At 45.3% G+C, this 19,471-nt stretch overlaps 1 protein-coding gene across 7 annotated transcripts in view; it reads left to right on the forward strand.

Moving 5' to 3' along the window:
- LOC129853431 (multiple C2 and transmembrane domain-containing protein 1-like) overlaps nt 1-19,471 on the forward strand; it is a 247,599-nt gene that overhangs the window by 51,375 nt on the left and 176,753 nt on the right. For all 7 annotated transcript variants that reach the window (XM_055919458.1, XM_055919459.1, XM_055919461.1 and 4 more), the window contains exon 2: nt 384-501. In XM_055919458.1, the coding sequence (XP_055775433.1) occupies nt 384-501 (118 nt within the window). The remainder of the gene's footprint in view (nt 1-383; nt 502-19,471) is intronic.

Raw genomic sequence — 19,471 nt, forward strand, 5'->3', positions numbered from 1 at the left:
AGGGGAACCAACACCATATTAATGAGTGGAGGCTGTTATAGCAGAAAAGGGGGACCAACACCATATTAATGAGTGGAGGCTGTTATAGCAGAAAAGGGGGACCAACACCATATTAATGAGTGGAGGCTGTTATAGCAGCAAAAGGGGGACCAACTCCATATTAATTTTGGAATGAGATGTTAGACGAGCAGGTGTCCATATATTTTTGATCAAGTAAACATTTAGTGGTAGAGCTACTTTATGTGGATTGGATGGATTAGTTGTCTCTCTTTGGCGTGTCTCTCTTTGCAGGGCAACAACTTATATTTTCATTGGTGAGCTAACTACTTGTGTTGTAGTGGATGACTGTCTGGTTAACTTCTAGTTGTTGTGTTTCCTTGCAGGGCATCAACATCGTGGGGCCAAGTAATGCTGAGACCGCCCCTCCTGCCAACCCAGGGATGTACCAACTGGACATCACTCTAAAGAGGGGACACAACCTTGCCATCAGGGACAGAGGAGGTATCTCTCTGTGGGATCCATCTCTCTCTATCCCTCTATCTCTATCTCTCTGTGGGATCCATCTCTCTCTCTCTTAATCTCTCTGTGGGATCCATCTCTCTCTATCCCTCTTTCTCCATCTCTCTGTGGGATCCATCTCTCTCTATCCCTCTATCTCTATCTCTCTGTGGGATCCATCTCTCTCTCTCTTAATCTCTCTGTGGGATTCATCTCTCTCTATCCCTCTATCTCTATCTCTCTGTGGGATCCATCTCTCTCTCTCTCTCTCTTAATCTCTCTGTGGGATCCATCTCTCTCTCTCTTAATCTCTCTGTGGGATCCATCTCTCTCTATCCCTCTTTCTCTATCTCTCTGTGGGATCCATTTCTCTTTCCCTCTATCTCCATCTCTCTGTGGGACTCATCTCTCTCTTTCTCTATCTCTCTGTGGTATCCATCTCTCTCTCTCTTTCTCTATCTCTCTGTGGGATCCATCTCTCTCTTTCCCTCTATCTCTCTGTGGGATCCATCTCTCTCTCTCTTTCTCTATCTCTCTGTGGGATCCATCTCTCTCTTTCCCTATCTCTCTGTGGGATCCATCTCTCTCTCTCCCTATATTCAATTCAATACAATTCAAGGGGCTTTATTGGCATGGGAAACATGTGTTAACATTGCCAAAGCAAGTGAGGTAGACAATACACAAAAGTGAAACAAACAAAACAAATTAACAGTAAACATTACACATACAGAAGTTTCAAAACAATAAAGACATTACAAGTGTCATATTAAATATATACAGTGTTGTAACAATGTACAAATGGTTAAAGCACACAAGTTAAAATAAGTAAGCATAAATATGGGTTGTATTTACAATGGTGTTTGTTCTTCACTGGTTGCCCTTTTCTTGTGGCAACAGGTCACAAATCTTGCTGCTGTGATGGCACACTGTGGAATTTCCCCCAGTAGATATGGGAGTTTATCAAAATTGGATTTGTTTTCGAATTCTTTGTGGATCTGTGTGATCTGAGGGAAATATGTGTCTCTAATATGGTCATACATTGGGCAGGAGGTTAGGAAGTGCAGCTCGGTTTCCACCTCATTTTGTGGGCAGTGTGCACATAGCCTGTCTTCTCTTGAGAGCCATGTCTGCCTACGGCGGCCTTTCTCAATAGCAAGGCTATGCTCACTGAGTCTGTACATAGTCAAAGCTTTCCTTAAGTTTGGGTCAGTCACAGTGGTCAGGTATTCTGCCACTGTGTACTCTCTGTTTAGGGCCAAATAGCATTCTAGTTTGCTCTGTTTTTTTGTTAATTCTTTCCAATGTGTCAAGTAATTATCTTTTTGTTTTCTCATGATTTGGTTGGGTCTAATTGTGCTGTTGTCCTGGGGCTTTGTGGGGTGTGTTTGTGTTTGTGAACAGAGCCCTAGGACCAGCTTGCTTAGGGGACTCTTCTCCAGGTTCATCTCTCTGTAGGTGATGGCTTTGTTATGGAAGGTTTGGGAATCGCTTCCTTTTAGGTGGTTGTAGAATTTAACGGCTCTTTTCTGGATTTTGATAATTAGTGGGTATCGGCCTAATTCTGCTCTGCATGCATTATTTGGTGTTCTACGTTGTACATGGAGGATATTTTTGCAGAATTCTGCATGCAGAGTCTCAATTTGGTGTTTGCCCCATTTTGTGAAATCTTGGTTGGTGAGCGGACCCCAGGCCTCACAACCATAAAGGGCAATGGGTTCTATGACTGATTCAAGTATTTTTAGCCAGATCCTAATTGGTATGTTGAAATGTATGTTCCTTTTGATGGCATAGAATGCCCTTCTTGCCTTGTCTCTCAGATCGTTCACAGCTTTGTGGAAGTTACCTGTGGTGCTGATGTTTAGGCCGAGGTATGTATAGTTTTTTGTGTGCTCTAGGGCAACGGTGTCTAGATGGAATCTCTATCTATCTGGAATCTATATCTCTCTGTGGGATCCATCTCTCTCTCTCTTTCTCCATCTCTCTGTGGGATCCATCTCTCTCCTTCCCTCTATCTCTCTGTGGGATCCATCTCTCTCTTTCCCTATCTCTCTGTGGGATCCATCTCTCTCTTTCCCTATATCTCTCTGTGGGATCCATCTTTCTCTTTCCCTCTATCTCTCTGTGGGATCGATCTCTCTCTTTCCCTCTATCTCTATCTCTCTGTGGGATCCATCTCTCTCTCTCTTTCTCTATCTCTCTGTGGGATCCATCTCTCTCTTTCCCTCCATCTCTCTGTGGGATCCATCTCTCTTTCCCTCTAACTCTATCTCTCTGTGGGATCCATCTCTCTCTTTCCCTCTATCTCTCTGTGGGATCCATCTCTCTCTTTCCCTCTATCTCTCTGTGGGATCCATCTCTCTCTCTCTTTCTCTATCTCTCTGTGGGATCCATCTCTCTCTCTCCCTATATCTCTCTGTGGGATCCATCTCTCTCTCTTTCTCCATCTCTCTGTGGGATCCATCTCTCTCTCTCTTTCTCAATCTCTCTGTGGGATCCATCTCTATCTCTCTTTCTCCATCTCTCTGTGGGATCCATCTCTCTCTCTCTCTTTCTCCATCTCTCTGTGGGATCCATCTCTCTCTCAATTCAATTCAATTCAAGGGGCTTTATTGGCATGGGAAACATGTGTTAACATTGCCAAAGCAAGTGAGGTAATAATAATATACAAAAGTGAAATAAACAATAAAAATTAACAGTAAACATTACACATACAGAAGTTTCAAAACAATAAAGACATTACAAATGTCATATTATATATATACAGTGTTATAACGATGTACAAATGGTTAAAGTACACAATGGAAAATAAATAACCATAAAAATGGGTTGTATTTACAATGGTGTTCGTTCTTCACTGGTTGCCCTTTTCTTGTGGCAACAGGTCACAAATCTTGCTGCTGTGATGCACACTGTGGAATTTCACCCAGTAGATATGGGAGTTTATCAACATTGGATTTGTTTTAGAATTCTTTGTGGATCTGTGTAAAGTGAGGGAAATATGTCTCTCTAATATGGTCATACATTGGGCAGGAGGTTAGGAAGTGCAGCTCAGTTTCCACCTCATTTTGTGGGCAGTGAGCACATAACCTGTCTTCTCTTGAGAGCCATGTCTGCCTACGGCGGCCTTTCTCAATAGCAAGGCTATGCTCACTGAGTCTGTACATAGTCAAAGCTTTCCTTAAGTTTGGAACAGTCACAGTGGTCAGGTATTCTGCCGCTGTGTACTCTCTGTTTAGGGCCAAATAGCATTCTAGTTTGCTCTGTTTTTTTGTTAATTCTTTCCAATGTGTCAAGTAATTATCTTTTGTTTTCTCATGATTTGGTTGGGTCTAATTGTGCTGTTGTCCTGGGGCTCTGTGGGGTGTGTTTGTGTTTGTGAACAGAGCCCTAGTACCAGCTTGCTTAGGGGACTCTTCTCCAGGTTCATCTCTCTGTAGGTGATGGCTTTGTTATGGAAGGTTTGGGAATCGCTTCCTTTTAGGTGGTTGTAGAATTTAACAGCTCTTTTCTGGATTTTGATAATTAGTGGGTATCGGCCTAATTCTGCTCTGCATGCATTATTTGGTGTTCTACGTTGTACACGGAGGATATTTTTGCAGAATTCTGCATGCAGAGTCTCAATTTGGTGTTTGCCCCATTTTGTGAAGTCTTGGTATGGTGAGCGGACCCCAGACCTCACAACCATATAGGGCAATGGGCTCTATGACTGGTTCAAGTATTTTTAGCCAGATCCTAATTGGTATGTTGAAATGTATGTTCCTTTTGATGGCATAGAATGCCCTTCTTGCCTTGTCTCTCAGATCGTTCACAGCTTTGTGGAAGTTACCTGTGGCGCTGATGTTTAGGCCGAGTTATGTATAGTTTTTTGTGTGCTCTAGCGCAACAGTGTCTAGATTGAATTTGTGGTCCTGGCGACTGGACCTTTTTTGGAATACCATTATTTTGGTCTTACTGAGATTTACTGTCAGGGCCCAGGTCTGACAGAATCTGTGCAGAAGATCTAGGTGCTGCTGTAGGCCCTCCTTGGTTGGTGACAGAAGCACCAGATCATAAGCAAACAGTAGACATTTGACTTCAGAGTCTAGTAGGGTGAGGCCGGGTGCTGGAGACTGTTCTAGTGCCCGCGCCAATTCGTTGATTTATATGTTGAAGAGGGTGGGGCTTAAGCTGCATCCCTGTCTCACCCCACGACCCTGTGTGAAGAAATGTGTGTGTTTTTTGCCAATTTTAACCGCACACTTGTTGTTTGTGTACATGGATTTTATAATGTCGTATGTTTTACCCCCAACACCACTTTCCATCAATTTGAAAAGCAGACCCTCATGCCAAATTGAGTCGAAGGCTTTTTTGAAATCAACAAAGCATGAGAAGCCTTGTTTTTGTTTTGGTTTGTTTGGTTGTCAATTAGGGTGTGTAGGGTGAATACATGGTCTGTTGTACGGTAATTTGGTAAAAAGCCAATTTGACATTTGCTCAGTACATTGTTTTCATTGAGGAAATGTACGAGTCTGCTGTTAATGATAATGCAGAGTATTTTCCCAAGGTTACTGTTGACGCATATTCCACAGTAGTTATTGGGGTCAAATTTGTCTCCACTCTTGTGGATTGGGGTGATCATTCCTTGGTTCCAAATATTGATGAAGATGCCAGAGCTAAGGACGATGTTAAAGAGTTTTAGTATAGCCAATTGGAATTTGTTGTCTGTATATTTGATCATTTCATTAAGGATACCTTCAACACCACAGGCCTTTTTGGGTTGGAGGGTTTTTATTTTGTCCTGTAACTCATTCAAGGTAATTGGAGAATCCAGTGGGTTCTGGTAGTCTTTAATAGTTGATTCTAGGATTTGTATTTGATCATGTATATGTTTTTGCTCTTTATTCTTTGTTATAGAGCCAAAAAGATTGGAGAAGTGGTTTACCCATACATCTCCATTTTGGATAGATAATTATTTGTGTTGTTGTTTATTTAGTGTTTTCCAATTTTCCCAGAATTGGTTAGAGTCTATGGATTCTTCAATTATATTGAGCTGATTTCTGACGTGCTGTTCCTTCTTTTTCCGTAGTGTATTTCTTTATTGTTTTAGTGATTCACCATAGTGAAGGCGTAGACTCAGGTTTTCCGGGTCTCTATGTTTTTGGTTGGACAGGTTTCTCAATTTCTTTCTTAGATTTTTGCATTCTTCATCAAACCATTTGTCATTGTTGTTCATTTTCTTCGGTTTTCTATTTGAGATTTTTAGATTTGATAGAGAAGCTGAGAGGTCAAATATACTGTTAAGATTTTCTGCTGACAAGTTTACACCTTCACTATTGCAGTGGAACGTTTTACCCAGGAAATTGTCTAAAAGGGATTGGATTTGTTGTTGCCTAATTGTTTTTTGGTAGGTTTCCAAACTGCATTCCTTCCATCTATAGCATTTCTTAATGTTACTCAGTTCCTTTGGCTTTGATGCCTCATGATTGAGTATTGCTCTGTTCAAGTAGACTGTGATTTTGCTGTGGTCTGATAGGGGTGTAAGTGGGCTTTCTATATCTCTGTGGGATCCATCTCTCTCTTTCCCTCTATCTCCATCTCTCTGTGGGATCAATCTCTCTCTTTCCCTCTATCTCTATCTCTCTGTGGGATTCATCTCTCTCTCTCTATCTCTATCTCTCTGTGGGATCCATCTCTCTCTTTCCCTCTTTCTCTCTCTCGCTGCTCATGGGTGGCGCAGCGGTCTAAGGCGCTGCATCTCAGTGCTAGAGGTGTCACTACAGACCCTGATTTGAGTCCAGGCTGTATCACAACTGGCAGTAATTGGGAGCTGGGGTAGGCCGTCATTGTAAGTAAGAGTTTGTTTTTAACTGGCTTGCCTGGTTTAATAACAAAAAACAAAAAAAACTTTCTGTAGGATCCATCGCTCTCTCTCTTTCTCCATCTCTCTGTAGGATCCATCTCACTCTCTCTTTCTCCATCTCTCTGTAGGATCCATCTCACTCTCTCTTTCTCCATCTCTCTGTAGGATCCATCTCTCTCTCTCTTTCTCCATCTCTCTGTAGGATCCAACTCTCTCTCTCTCTTTCTCTATCTCTCCGTGGGATCCATCTCTCTCTCTCTCTTTATCTCTCTCTGTAGGATCCATCTCTCTCTCTTTTTATCTCTCTCTGTGGGATCCACCTCTCTCTCTCTTTCTCTATCTCTCTGTAGGATCCATCTCTCTCTCTCTTTTTCTCTCTCTCTGTGGGATCCATCTCTCTCTCTCTTTTTCTCTCTCTCTGTGGGATCCATCTCTCTCCCTTTTTCTCTCTCTCTGTGGGATCCATCTCTCTCTCCCTTTTTCTCTCTCTCTGTAGGATCCATCTCTCTCTCCCTTTTTCTCTCTCTCTGTGGGATCCATCTCTCTCTCTCTTTCTCTATCTCTGTAGGATCCATCTCTCTCTCTCTTTTTCTCTCTCTCTGTAGGATCCATCTCTCTCTCTCTTTCTCTAACTCTCTGTAGGATCCATCTCTCTCTCCCTTTTTCTCTCTCTGTGGGATCCATCTCTCTCCCTTTTTCTCTCTCTCTGTAGGATCCATCTTTCCCTATTTCTCTCTCTCTGTAGGATCCATCTCTCTCTCCCTTTTTCTCTCTCTGTAGGATCCATCTCTCTCTCCCTTTTTCTCTCTCTGTGGGATCCATCTCTCTCCCTTTTTCTCTCTCTCTGTAGGATCCATCTTTCCCTATTTCTCTCTCTCTGTAGGATCCATCTCTCTCTCCCTTTTTCTCTCTGTAGGATCCATCTCTCTCTCCCTTTTTCTCTCTCTGTAGGATCCATCTCTCTCTCCCTTTTTCTCTCTCTGTGGGATCCATCTCTCTCCCTTTTTCTCTCTCTCTGTAGGATCCATCTTTCCCTATTTCTCTCTCTCTGTGGGATCCATCTCTCTCTCCCTTTTTCTCTCTCTGTAGGATCCATCTCTCTCTCCCTTTTTCTCTCTCTCTGTAGGATCCATCTCTCTCTCCCTTTTTCTCTCTCTGTGGGATCCATCTCTCTCCCTTTTTCTCTCTCTCTGTAGGATCCATCTTTCCCTATTTCTCTCTCTCTGTGGGATCCATCTCTCTCTCCCTTTTTCTCTCTCTCTGTAGGATCCATCTCTCTCTCCCTTTTTCTCTCTCTGTAGGATCCATCTCTCTCTCCCTTTTTCTCTCTCTCTGTAGGATCCATCTTTCCCTATTTCTCTCTCTCTGTAGGATCCATCTCTTTCAATTTGATTTCAATTTAAGTGGCTTTATTGGCATGGGAAACCCTCTTTCTCTCTCTTTCTCTGTGGAATCTATCACTCTCTCTCTCTTTCTCTATATTTGTGGGTTCTACCTCTCTCTGTTTTTCTCTCTTTTTGGATTTTCGATCTCTCTCTGGATTCCATCTGCCTTTTTCTGTGAATTATATCTCTCTCTCTCTCTCACATACACACTCTCTCACACCCTGTTTCTTTGTCTCTCTGTCTTGTAGACTGCTCATTAGGACTGCTAAAATAGGCTCTTCCACATCCAGCAGCAGAGGGCTATAATTGCAGCCTGCGTTTGGTGTGGTGACTGTTAAAGTAACTGTCCAGTGAAAATGTCAATTTTAAAAGTTCATATTCTGTTAACTCATCACCCAACAAATTTTGTTGACTCATCTTATACTCATAATTGTGGCTAAAGCAAAAAATAAAAAATAAACTCTAAACAGACAGTTTAGAAAATGCTTGCTTTTTCACCATAGAAGATGATGGCCAATCAGCATTCTACTCGCATTAATATTTTTAATGACCGGTAAGCCCACACCATTTTGTTTTTGGGGTATGCCCACACCATTTTGTTTTTGGGGTATGCCCACACCATTTTGTTTTTGGGGTATGCCCACACCATTTTGTGTTTGGGGTATGCCCACACCATTTTGTGTTTGGGGTACGCCCACACCATTTTGTGTTTGGGGTACGCCCACACCATTTTGTGTTTGGGGTACGCCCACACCATTTTGTGTTTGGGGTACGCCCACACCATTTTGTTTTTGGGGTACGCCCACACCATTTTGTTTTTGGGGTACGCCCACACCATTTTGTTTTTGGGGTACGCCCACACCATTTTGTTTTTGGGGTACGCCCACACCATTTTGTTTTTGGGGTACGCCCACACCATTTTGTTTTTGGGGTACGCCCACACCATTTTGTTTTTGGGGTAAGCCCACAACATTTTGTTTTTGGGGTACGCCCACACCATTTTGTTTTTGGGTTACGCCCACACCATTTTGTTTTTGGGTTACGCCCACACCATTTTTTTGGGGGGTACGCCCACACCATTTTGTTTTTGGGGTACGCCCACACCATTCCAAAACAGAAAAGCAGCTTTTTAACATACTTAATTACATTTTTTCCACTCATATTGCAATTAATTATAGGTCATATTTCATATAAATCTGGAACTAGTGGACAGTTACTTTAATGCAATGATCATAATGGGTGTCCTGTCATGGAGGGGAGAATGATATCCTATTAGACCTGTCATAGAGGGGAGAATGAGATCCTATTAGACCTGTCATAGAGGGGAGAATGAGATCCTATTAGACCTGTCATAGAAGGGAGAATGAGATCCTATTAGACCTGTCATAGAGGGGAGAATGAGATCTTATTAGACCTGTCATAGAGGGGAGAATGAGATCTTATTAGACCTGTCATAGAGGGGAGAATGAGATCCTATTAGACCTCTCATAGAGGGGAGAATGAGATCCTACTAGACCTGTCATAGAGGGGAGATTGAGATCTTATTAGACCTGTCATAGAGGGGAGAATGATATCCTATCTTGACCTGTGACCTGTGATCTGTATCTTTGTACCATAACTGCTATAATGCATCCTTCTCCTGGACCTAAGGCACTTACCCCAGTCCAAATGAGCTTCCAATGACAACCTCTAGTGAGGTACTACATGACTGTCACCAGGTGAAGCCCCACTGTCTGCTCTCTCCCTGGTGGTTGGGTGTTACTGGGCGATGGTGATGGCGGGGTACAGCCACAGAGGTGACGTCCCTAAAATAGCACACTACTTTAGACCAGAGCCCATAGGACACCCTATTCCTATATAGTGGACTACTTTAGACCAGAGCCCATAGGGCACCCTATTCCCTATGTAGTGCACTACTTTTGACTAGAGCACTATGTAGGGAATAGGGTACCGTTTGAAACACAGCCAAGACTATAGTTGTCATGTTTTGTCATTGATTATCATGTCTTGTCCCTGTGCTTCCCTTCTATTCGTTTCCCTCTGCTGGTCTTATTAGGTTCTTTCCCTCTTTCTATCCCTCTCTCTCCCCCTCCCTCTCTCCCTCTCTCGCTCTCTCTCTCTATCGTTCCGTTCCTGCTCCCAGCTGTTCCTCATTCTCCTAACTACCTCATTTACTCTTTCACACCTGTCCCCTATTTTGCCCTCTGATTAGAGTCCCTATTTCTCCCTCTGTTTTCCGCTTCTGTCCTTGTCGGATCCTTGTTTGATGTTTGCTGTTCTGTGTCCTTGTTCCGCCCTGTCGTGTTTTTGCCTTCTTCAGATGCTGCGTATGAGCAGGTGTCTATGTCAGCTACGACCTGTGTCTTCCCGAAGCGACCTGCAGTCAGTGGTCGCGTCTCCAGTCGTTCCTCTCTACTGACGAGAGGATTTCAGTTTTCCTGTTTTGTATTTACCTAAGATAGATCCAGGAGTATCGTTTTTGTTTAAGACTGGAATAAAGACTCTGTTTCTGTTAAGTCGCTTTTGGGTCCTCATTCACCAGCATAACAGAAGGATCCGACCAGGAATGGACCCAGCGACTACGGATTCTCGCAACACTGCCATCGAGATCCAGGGAGCAATGCTCGGCAGACACGAGCAGGAATTGTCTACTGCTCGTCATGCCGTTGAGACCCTGGCCGCTCAGGTTTCCAACCTCTCAGGACAGTTTCAGAGTCTTCGTCTCGTGCCACCTGCTACTTCCTGGTCTTCCGAGTCTCCGGAACCTAGGGTTAATAACCCACCATGTTACTCTGGGCAACCCACTGAGTGCCGCTCCTTTCTCACCCAGTGTGATATTGTGTTCTCTCTCCAGCCCAACACATACTCAAGAGAGAGAGCTCGGATCGCCTACGTCATATCACTCCTTACTGGTCGGGCTCGGGAGTGGGGCACAGCTATCTGGGAGGCAAGGGCTGAGTGTACTAACGATTATCAGAACTTTAAAGAGGAGATGATACGGGTTTTTGATCGTTCAGTTTTTGGGAAGGAGGCTTCCAGGGCCCTGGCTTCCCTATGTCAAGGTGATCGATCCATAACGGATTACTCTATAGAGTTTCGCACTCTTGCTGCCTCCAGTGACTGGAACGAGCCGGCGTTGCTCGCTCGTTTTCTGGAGGGACTCCACGCTGAGGTTAAAGATGAGATTCTCTCCCGGGAGGTTCCTTCCAGCGTGGACTCTTTGATTGCACTCGCCATCCGCATAGAACGACGGGTAGATCTTCGTCACTGAGCTCGTGGAAGAGAGCTCGCGTTAACGGTGTTCCCCCTCTCCGCATCTCAACCATCTCCTTCCACCGGCTCAGAGACTGAGCCCATGCAGCTGGGAGGTATTCGCATCTCGACTAAGGAGAGGGAACGGAGAATCACCAACCGCCTTTGCCTCTATTGCGGTTCTGCTGGACATTTTGTTATTTCATGTCCAGTAAAAGCCAGAGCTCATCAGTAAGCGGAGGGCTACTGGTGAGCGCTACTACTCAGGTCTCTCCATCAAGATCCTGTACTACTTTGTTGGTCCATCTACGCTGGTCTGGTTCGGCTGCTTCCTGCAGTGCCTTGATAGACTCTGGGGCTGAGGGTTGTTTTATGGACGAAGCATGGGCTCGGAAGCATGACATTCCTCTCAGACAGTTAGGGAAGCCCACGCCCATGTTCGCCTTAGATGGTAGTCTTCTTCCCAGTATCAGATGTGAGACACTACCTTTAACCCTCACAGTATCTGGTAACCACAGTGAGACCATTTCCTTTTTGATTTTTCGTTCACCTTTTACACCTGTTGTTTTGGGTCATCCCTGGCTAGTATGTCATAATCCTTCTATTAATTGGTCTAGTAATTCTATCCTATCCTGGAACGTTTCTTGTCATGTGAAGTGTTTAATGTCTGCTATCCCTCCTGTTTCTTCTGTCCCCTCTTCTCAGGAGGAACCTGGTGATTTGACAGGAGTGCCGGAGGAATATCATGATCTGCGCACGGTCTTCAGTCGGTCCAGAGCCAACTCCCTTCCTCCTCACCGGTCGTATGATTGTTGTATTGATCTCCTTCCGGGAACCACTCCACCTCGGGGTAGACTATACTCTCTGTCGGCTCCCGAACGTAAGGCTCTCGAGGATTATCTGTCTGTTTCTCTCGACGCCGGTACCGTGGTGCCTTCTTCCTCTCCCGCCGGAGCGGGGTTTTTTTTTGTTAAGAAGAAGGACGGTACTCTGCGCCCCTGCGTGGATTATCGAGGGCTGAATGACATAACGGTTAAGAATCGTTATCCGCTTCCCCTTATGTCGTCAGCCTTCGAGATTCTGCAGGGAGCCAGGTTCTTTACTAAGTTGGACCTTCGTAACGCTTACCATCTCGTGCGCATCAGAAAGGGGGACGAGTGGAAAACGGCGTTTAACACTCCGTTAGGGCATTTTGAATACCGGGTTCTGCCGTTCGGTCTCGCTAATGCTCCAGCTGTCTTTCAGGCATTAGTTAATGATGTACTGAGAGACATGCTGAACATCTTTGTTTTCGTTTACCTTGACGATATCCTGATTTTTTTCACCGTCACTCGAGATTCATGTTCAGCACGTTCGACGTGTACTCCAGCGCCTTTTAGAGAATTGTCTCTACGTGAAGGCTGAGAAGTGCGCCTTTCATGTCTCCTCTGTCACATTTCTCGGTTCTGTTATTTCCGCTGAAGGCATTCAGATGGATCCCGCTAAGGTCCAGGCTGTCAGCGATTGGCCCGTTCCTAAGTCACGTGTCGAGTTGCAGCGCTTTCTCGGTTTCGCTAATTTCTATCGGCGTTTCATTCGTAATTTCGGTCAAGTGGCTGCTCCTCTCACAGCTCTGACTTCTGTCAAGACGTGCTTTAAGTGGTCCGGTTCCGCCCAGGGAGCTTTTGATCTCCTCAAGAAGCGTTTTACATCCGCTCCTATCCTTGTTTCTCCTGACGTCACTAAACAATTTATTGTCGAGGTTGACGCTTCAGAGGTGGGCGTGGGAGCCATTCTGTCCCAGCGCTTCCATTCTGACGATAAGGTCCATCCTTGCGCTTATTTTTCTCATCGCCTGTCGCCATCGGAACGCAACTATGATGTGGGTAACCGCGAACTGCTCGCCATCCGCTTAGCCCTAGGCGAATGGCGACAGTGGTTGGAGGGGGCGACCGTCCCTTTTGTCGTTTGGACTGACCATAAGAACCTTGAGTACATCCGTTCTGCCAAACGACTTAATGCACGTCAAGCTCGTTGGGCGTTGTTTTTCGCTCGTTTCGAGTTCGTGATTTCTTATCGTCCGGGAAATAAGAACACCAAGCCTGATGCCTTATCCCGTCTATTTGGTTCTTCTGTGGCTTCTATCGACCCCGAGGGGATTCTCCCTGAGGGGCGTGTTGTTGGGTTGACTGTCTGGGGAATTGAGAGACAGGTAAAGCAAGCACTTACTCACACTGCGTCGCCGCGCGCTTGTCCTAGTAACCTTCTGTTCGTTCCTGTCTCTACTCGTCTGGCTGTTCTTCAGTGGGCTCACTCTGCCAAGTTAGCTGGCCACCCCGGCGTTCGGGGTACGCTTGCTTCTATTCGCCAGCGGTTTTGGTGGCCTACTCAGGAGCGTGACACGCGCCGTTTCGTGGCTGCTTGTTCGGACTGCGCGCAGACTAAGTCAGGTAACTCTCCCCCTGCCGGTCGTCTCAGACCGCTTCCCATTCCTTCTCGACCATGGTCTCACATCGCCTTAGACTTTATTACCGGTCTGCCTTCGTCTGCGGGGAAGACTGTGATTCTTACGGTTGTCGATAGGTTCTCTAAGGCGGCACATTTCATTCCCCTCGCTAAGCTTCCTTCCGCTAAGGAGACGGCACAAATCATCATTGAGAATGTGTTCAGAATTCATGGCCTCCCGTTAGACACCGTTTCAGACAGAGGTCCGCAATTCACGTCACAGTTTTGGAGGGAGTTCTGTCGTTTGATTGGTGCTTCCGTCAGTCTTTCTTCCGGGTTTCATCCCCAGTCTAACGGTCAAGCAGAAAGGGCCAATCAGACGATTGGTTGCATATTACGCAGCCTTTCTTTTCGTAACCCTGCGTCTTGGGCAGAACAGCTCCCCTGGGCAGAATACGCTCACAACTCGCTTCCTTCGTCTGCTACCGGGCTATCTCCGTTTCAGAGTAGTCTTGGGTACCAGCCTCCTCTGTTCTCGTCCCAGCTCGCCGAGTCCAGCGTTCCCTCCGCTCAGGTTTTTGTCCAACGTTGTGAGCGCACCTGGAGGAGGGTCAGGTCTGCACTTTGCCGTTACAGGGCGCAGACTGTGAGAGCCGCCAATAAACGTAGGATTAAGAGTCCTAGGTATTGTCGCGGTCAGAGAGTGTGGCTTTCCACTCGTAACCTTCCCCTTACGACAGCTTCTCGCAAGTTGACTCCGCGGTTCATTGGTCCGTTCCGTGTCTCTCAGGTCGTCAATCCTGTCGCTGTGCGACTGCTTCTTCCGCGACATCTTCGTCGCGTCCACCCTGTCTTCCATGTCTCCTGTGTCAAGCCTTTTCTTCGCGCTCCCGTTCGTCTTCCTTCCCCACCCCCCGTCCTTGTCGAGGGCGCACCTATTTACAAGGTACGGAAGATCATGGACATGCGTTCTCGGGGACGTGGTCACCAGTACTTAGTGGATTGGGAGGGTTACGGTCCTGAGGAGAGGAGTTGGGTTCCATCTCGGGACGTGCTGGACCGTTCGTTGATTGATGATTTCCTCCGTTGCCGCCAGGGTTCCTCCTCGAGTGCGCCAGGAGGCGCTCGGTGAGTGGGGGGGTACTGTCATGTTTTGTCATTGATTATCATGTCTTGTCCCTGTGCTTCCCTTCTATTCGTTTCCCTCTGCTGGTCTTATTAGGTTCTTTCCCTCTTTCTATCCCTCTCTCTCCCCCTCCCTCTCTCCCTCTCTCGCTCTCTCTCTCTATCGTTCCGTTCCTGCTCCCAGCTGTTCCTCATTCTCCTAACTACCTCATTTACTCTTTCACACCTGTCCCCTATTTTGCCCTCTGATTAGAGTCCCTATTTCTCCCTCTGTTTTCCGCTTCTGTCCTTGTCGGATCCTTGTTTGATGTTTGCTGTTCTGTGTCCTTGTTCCGCCCTGTCGTGTTTTTGCCTTCTTCAGATGCTGCGTGTGAGCAGGTGTCTATGTCAGCTACGACCTGTGTCTTCCCGAAGCGACCTGCAGTCAGTGGTCGCGTCTCCAGTCGTTCCTCTCTACTGACGAGAGGATTTCAGTTTTCCTGTTTTGTATTTACCTAAGATAGATCCAGGAGTATCGTTTTTGTTTAAGACTGGAATAAAGACTCTGTTTCTGTTAAGTCGCTTTTGGGTCCTCATTCACCAGCATAACAATAGTATCATGAACCACACAAGTTATTTGAGTATTTCTACTGTGAAAGCTTGTTTTCTGAATGGAGAGTTAGGGTGGGTGTGGCTTTGGTTCAGGTGTCATGTGCTTGGAGAGGCTGTTCTCACTGTATGCCCTTTATTATGAACTTTAAAGGGCCAGGTGTGTGTGTCTGTGTGTGTGTATTTGTATGGTGTGTGTGTCTGTCTGTGTGTATTTGTATGATGTGTGTGTCTGTGTGTGTGTATTTGTATGGTGTGTGTGTCTGTGTGTGTGTATTTGTATGGTGTGTGTGTGCCTGTGTGTGTGTATTTGTATGGTGTGTGTGTGCCTGTGTGTGTGTATTTTTATGGTGTGTGTGTGCCTGTGTGTGTGTATTTGTATGGTGTGTGTGTGCCTGTGTGTATTTGTATGGTGTGTGTGTGTGTGCCTATGTGTGTGTATTTGTATGGTGTGTGTGTGTGTATTTGTATGTTGTGTGTGTGCCTGTGTGTGTGTATTTGTATGGTGTGTGTGTGTGCCTGTGTGTGTGTATTTGTATGGTGTGTGTGTGTGCCTGTGTGTGTGTATTTGTATGGTGTGTGTGTGCCTGTGTGTGTGTATTTTTATGGTGTGTGTGTGCCTGTGTGTGTGTATTTGTATGGTGTGTGTGTGCCTGTGTGTGTGTATTTGTATGGTGTGTGTGCCTGTGTGTGTGTATTTGTATGGTGTGTGTGTGTATTTGTATGGTGTGTGTGTGCCTGTGTGTGTGTTTTGTATGGTGTGTGTGTGTATTTGTATGGTGTGTGTGTGTGTCTGTGTGTGTGTATTTGTATGGTGTGTGTGTGTGCCTGTGTGTGTGTATTTGTATGGTGTGTGTGTGCCTGTGTGTGTGTATTTGTGTGGTTTTTTGTGTGCCTGTGTGTGTGTATTTGTATGGTGTGTGTGTGCCTGTGTGTGTGTATTTGTATGGTGTGTGTGTGCCTGTGTGTGTGTATTTGTATGGTGTGTGTGTGCCTGTGTGTGTGTATTTGTATGGTGTGCCTGTGTGTGTGTGTTTGTATGGTGTGTGTGTCTGTGTGTGTGTATTTGTATGGTGTGTGGGTGTGTGTGTGCCTGTGTGTGTGTATTTGTATGGTGTGTGTGTGTGCCTGTGTGTGTGTATTTGTATGGTGTGTGTGTGTGCCTGTGTGTGTGTGTATTTGTATGGTGTGTGTGTGTGCCTGTGTGTGTGTATTTGTATGGTGTGTGTGCCTGTGTGTGTGTATTTGTATGGTGTGTGTGTGTGTGTATTTGTATGGTGTGTGTTTACCTGTGTGTGTGTATTTGTATGGTGTGTGTGTGTGTGCCTGTGTGTGTGTATTTGTATGGTGTGTGTATTTGTATGGTGTGTGTGTATTTGTATGGTGTGTGTGTGCCTGTGTGTGTGTGTGCATATTTGTATGGTGTGTGTGTGCCTGTGTGTGTGTGTATTTGTATGGTGTGTGTGCCTGTGTGTGTGTGTATTTGTATGGTTTGTGTGCCTGTGTGTGTATTTGTATGGTGTGTGTGTGCCTGTGTGTGTGCCTGTGTGTGTGTATTTGTATGGTGTGTGTGCTGGGGAACTCCACTCAGGGGGGCAGTTGAACGATGATCACAGAGAGGATATACACTGTGTGCTCTAGAATAAATACATTATTCCAACCTCTATCTCTCTCCCTGGTCTCTCTGATTAAAACACAGACACAGCACACCTGTTGTTGTCTTCAGGTAGAATCAGAATACATGTATGAATGACAGTGCAACTAAGTACGTCGTATATGTGCGGTTGTTTGTTTGTCTGTCTCTTTTGTGTTTACTCTGTTAGTGTTGGTGTGTGTTGGTGTGTGTGTGTGTGTGTGTGTGTGTGTGTGTGTGTGTGTGTGTGTGTGTGTGTGTCTGTGTGTGTGTGTAGTTTAGCATTTTCCCAAGCGTTCCTCGTCTAAATCAGTCAGTGTCAAATCAAATCAAAGTTTATTTGTCACGTGCGCCGAATACAACAGGTGTACAGTACCTTACAGTGAAATGCTTACTTACAGGCTCTAACCAATAGTGCAAAAAAGGTGTTAGGTGAACAATGGGTAAGTAAAGAAATAAAACAACAGTAAAAAGACAGTGAAAAATAACAGTGGCGAGGCTATATAGAGTAGCGAGGCTATAAAAGTAGCGAGGCTACATACAGACACCGGTTAGTCAGGCTGATTGAGGTAGTATGTACATGAAGATATGGTTAAAGTGACTATGCATATATGATGAACAAAGAGTAGCAGTAGTATAAAAGAGGGGTTGGCGGGTGGCGGTACACAATGCAGATAGCCCGGTTAGCCAATGTACGGGAGCACTGGTTGGTCGGCCCAATTGAGGTAGTATGTACATGAATGTATAGTTAAAGTGACTATGCATATATGATGAACAGAGAGTAGCAGCAGCGTAAAAAGAGGGTTTGGGGGGGTGGGGCACACAATGCAAATAGTCCGGGTAGCCATTTGATTACCTGTTCAGGAGTCTTATGGCTTGGGGGTAAAAGCTTTTCAGAAGCCTTTTTGTCCTAGACTTGGCACTCCGGTACCGCTTTCCATGCGGTAGGAGAGAGAACAGTCTTTGACTGGGGTGGCTGGGGTCTTTGACAATTTTTAGGGCCTTCCTCTGACACCGCCTGGTGTAGAGGTCCTGGATGGCAGGAATCTTAGCCCCAGTGATGTACTGGGCCGTACGCACTACCCTCTGTAGTGCCTTGCAGTCAGAGGCCGAGTAATTACCGTACCAGGCAGTGATGCAACCAGTCAGGATGCTCTCGATGGTGCAGCTGTAGAACCTTTTGAGGATCTCGGAACCCATGCCAAATCCTTTTAGTTTCCTGAGGGGGTATAGGCTTTGTCGTGCCCTCTTCACGACTGTCTTGGTGTGTTTGGATCAGTCTAGTTTGTTGTTGATGTGGACACAGAGGAACTTGAAGCTCTCAACCTGCTCCACTACATCCCCGTTGATGAGAATGGGTCTGTAGCACAGCATCGCACACAGCCACCAATCCTATTACCTTTCTCCCCACTCCTCGTGGGCTCAATATGTTTGCATGTAATAACTAAGAATTATGTAAACGTGACATTCCGTTGCTAATGGGAGACACTGAAGTCTAGAATGCATCGTGAGAGAGTTGTTGAACTTTATCTACTCCCTTTGTGGTATTGTATACGGCCATGTTGACTCAAATAAACATCTGGCTTTATTGAATCTTCCTCTGCTGTTTTTTCTACCTTGTCATTACCCTCAACTGAGGCATTACCATTTTCAGATATCCTGCTATGTCATTATTTACTCTATTCCATACATCTTCAAATGTCATTTTATTTCTTTATTTTTCATGATCTTGCGATACTATCTCTTTTATAGATGATTTGTTTTCTGTATTCATCCAGTGTCACCATGTCATGTTTCTAACCCAGGCAAAATATGCCAAAGCTACAACACGCTAAATGATACTTGGTGTGTAAAGACAGTATGGACAGTATATGATTAGAAAAGGTGTGTAAAGCAGAAGTTATATAGGATGAGCCATAACTACAATAAAGCATATACAGTGCATTCGGAAGTATTCAGACCCTTTCTCTTTGTTACATTACAGCCTTGTTCTAAAATTGATTAAATACATTTTTTTCCTTATCAATCTTCACACAATACCACATAATGACAAAGACAAACCAGGTTTTTAGAAATGTTTGCAAATTTATGATATATAAAAATCTAAAAATACCTTATTTACATTAGTATTCAGACCCTTTGCTATGGGAGTCAAAATTCAGCTCAGGTGCATCCTGTTTCCATTGATCATCCTTAAGATGTTTCCACAACTTGATTGGAGTCCACCTGTGGTTAATTCAAATAATTGGAAATTATTTGGAATGGCACATACCTGTCTATATAAGGTCCCACAGTTGACAGTGCATATCAGAGCGAAAACCAAGCCATGAGGTCGAAGGAATTTTGTCCTAGACTTGGCACTCCGGTACCGCTTGCCATGCAGTAGGAGAGAGAACAGTCTATGACTGGGGTGGCTGGGGTCTTTGACAATTTTTAGGGCCTTCCTCTGACACCGCCTGGTGTAGAGGGGGCTCCGGGGTGGCACAGTGGTCTAGGGCACTGCATCGCAGTGCTAGCTGCACCACCAGAGTCTCTGGGTTCACGCCCAGGCTCTGTCGCAGCCGGCTGCAACCGGGAGGGGTTAGGGAGGGATTGGCCAGTAGGGATATCCTTGTCTCAGTATGTAAAAAATGTAATAAAATGTATGCACTCTACTGTAAGTCGCTCTGGATAAGAGCGTCAGCTAAATGACTCAAATGAAAAAATGTAAAAAATGAATTGCCCGTA

The sequence above is a fragment of the Salvelinus fontinalis genome, chromosome 4, assembly GCF_029448725.1.
Source record: "Salvelinus fontinalis isolate EN_2023a chromosome 4, ASM2944872v1, whole genome shotgun sequence".
NCBI classification, from domain to species: Eukaryota; Metazoa; Chordata; class Actinopteri; order Salmoniformes; family Salmonidae; genus Salvelinus; species Salvelinus fontinalis.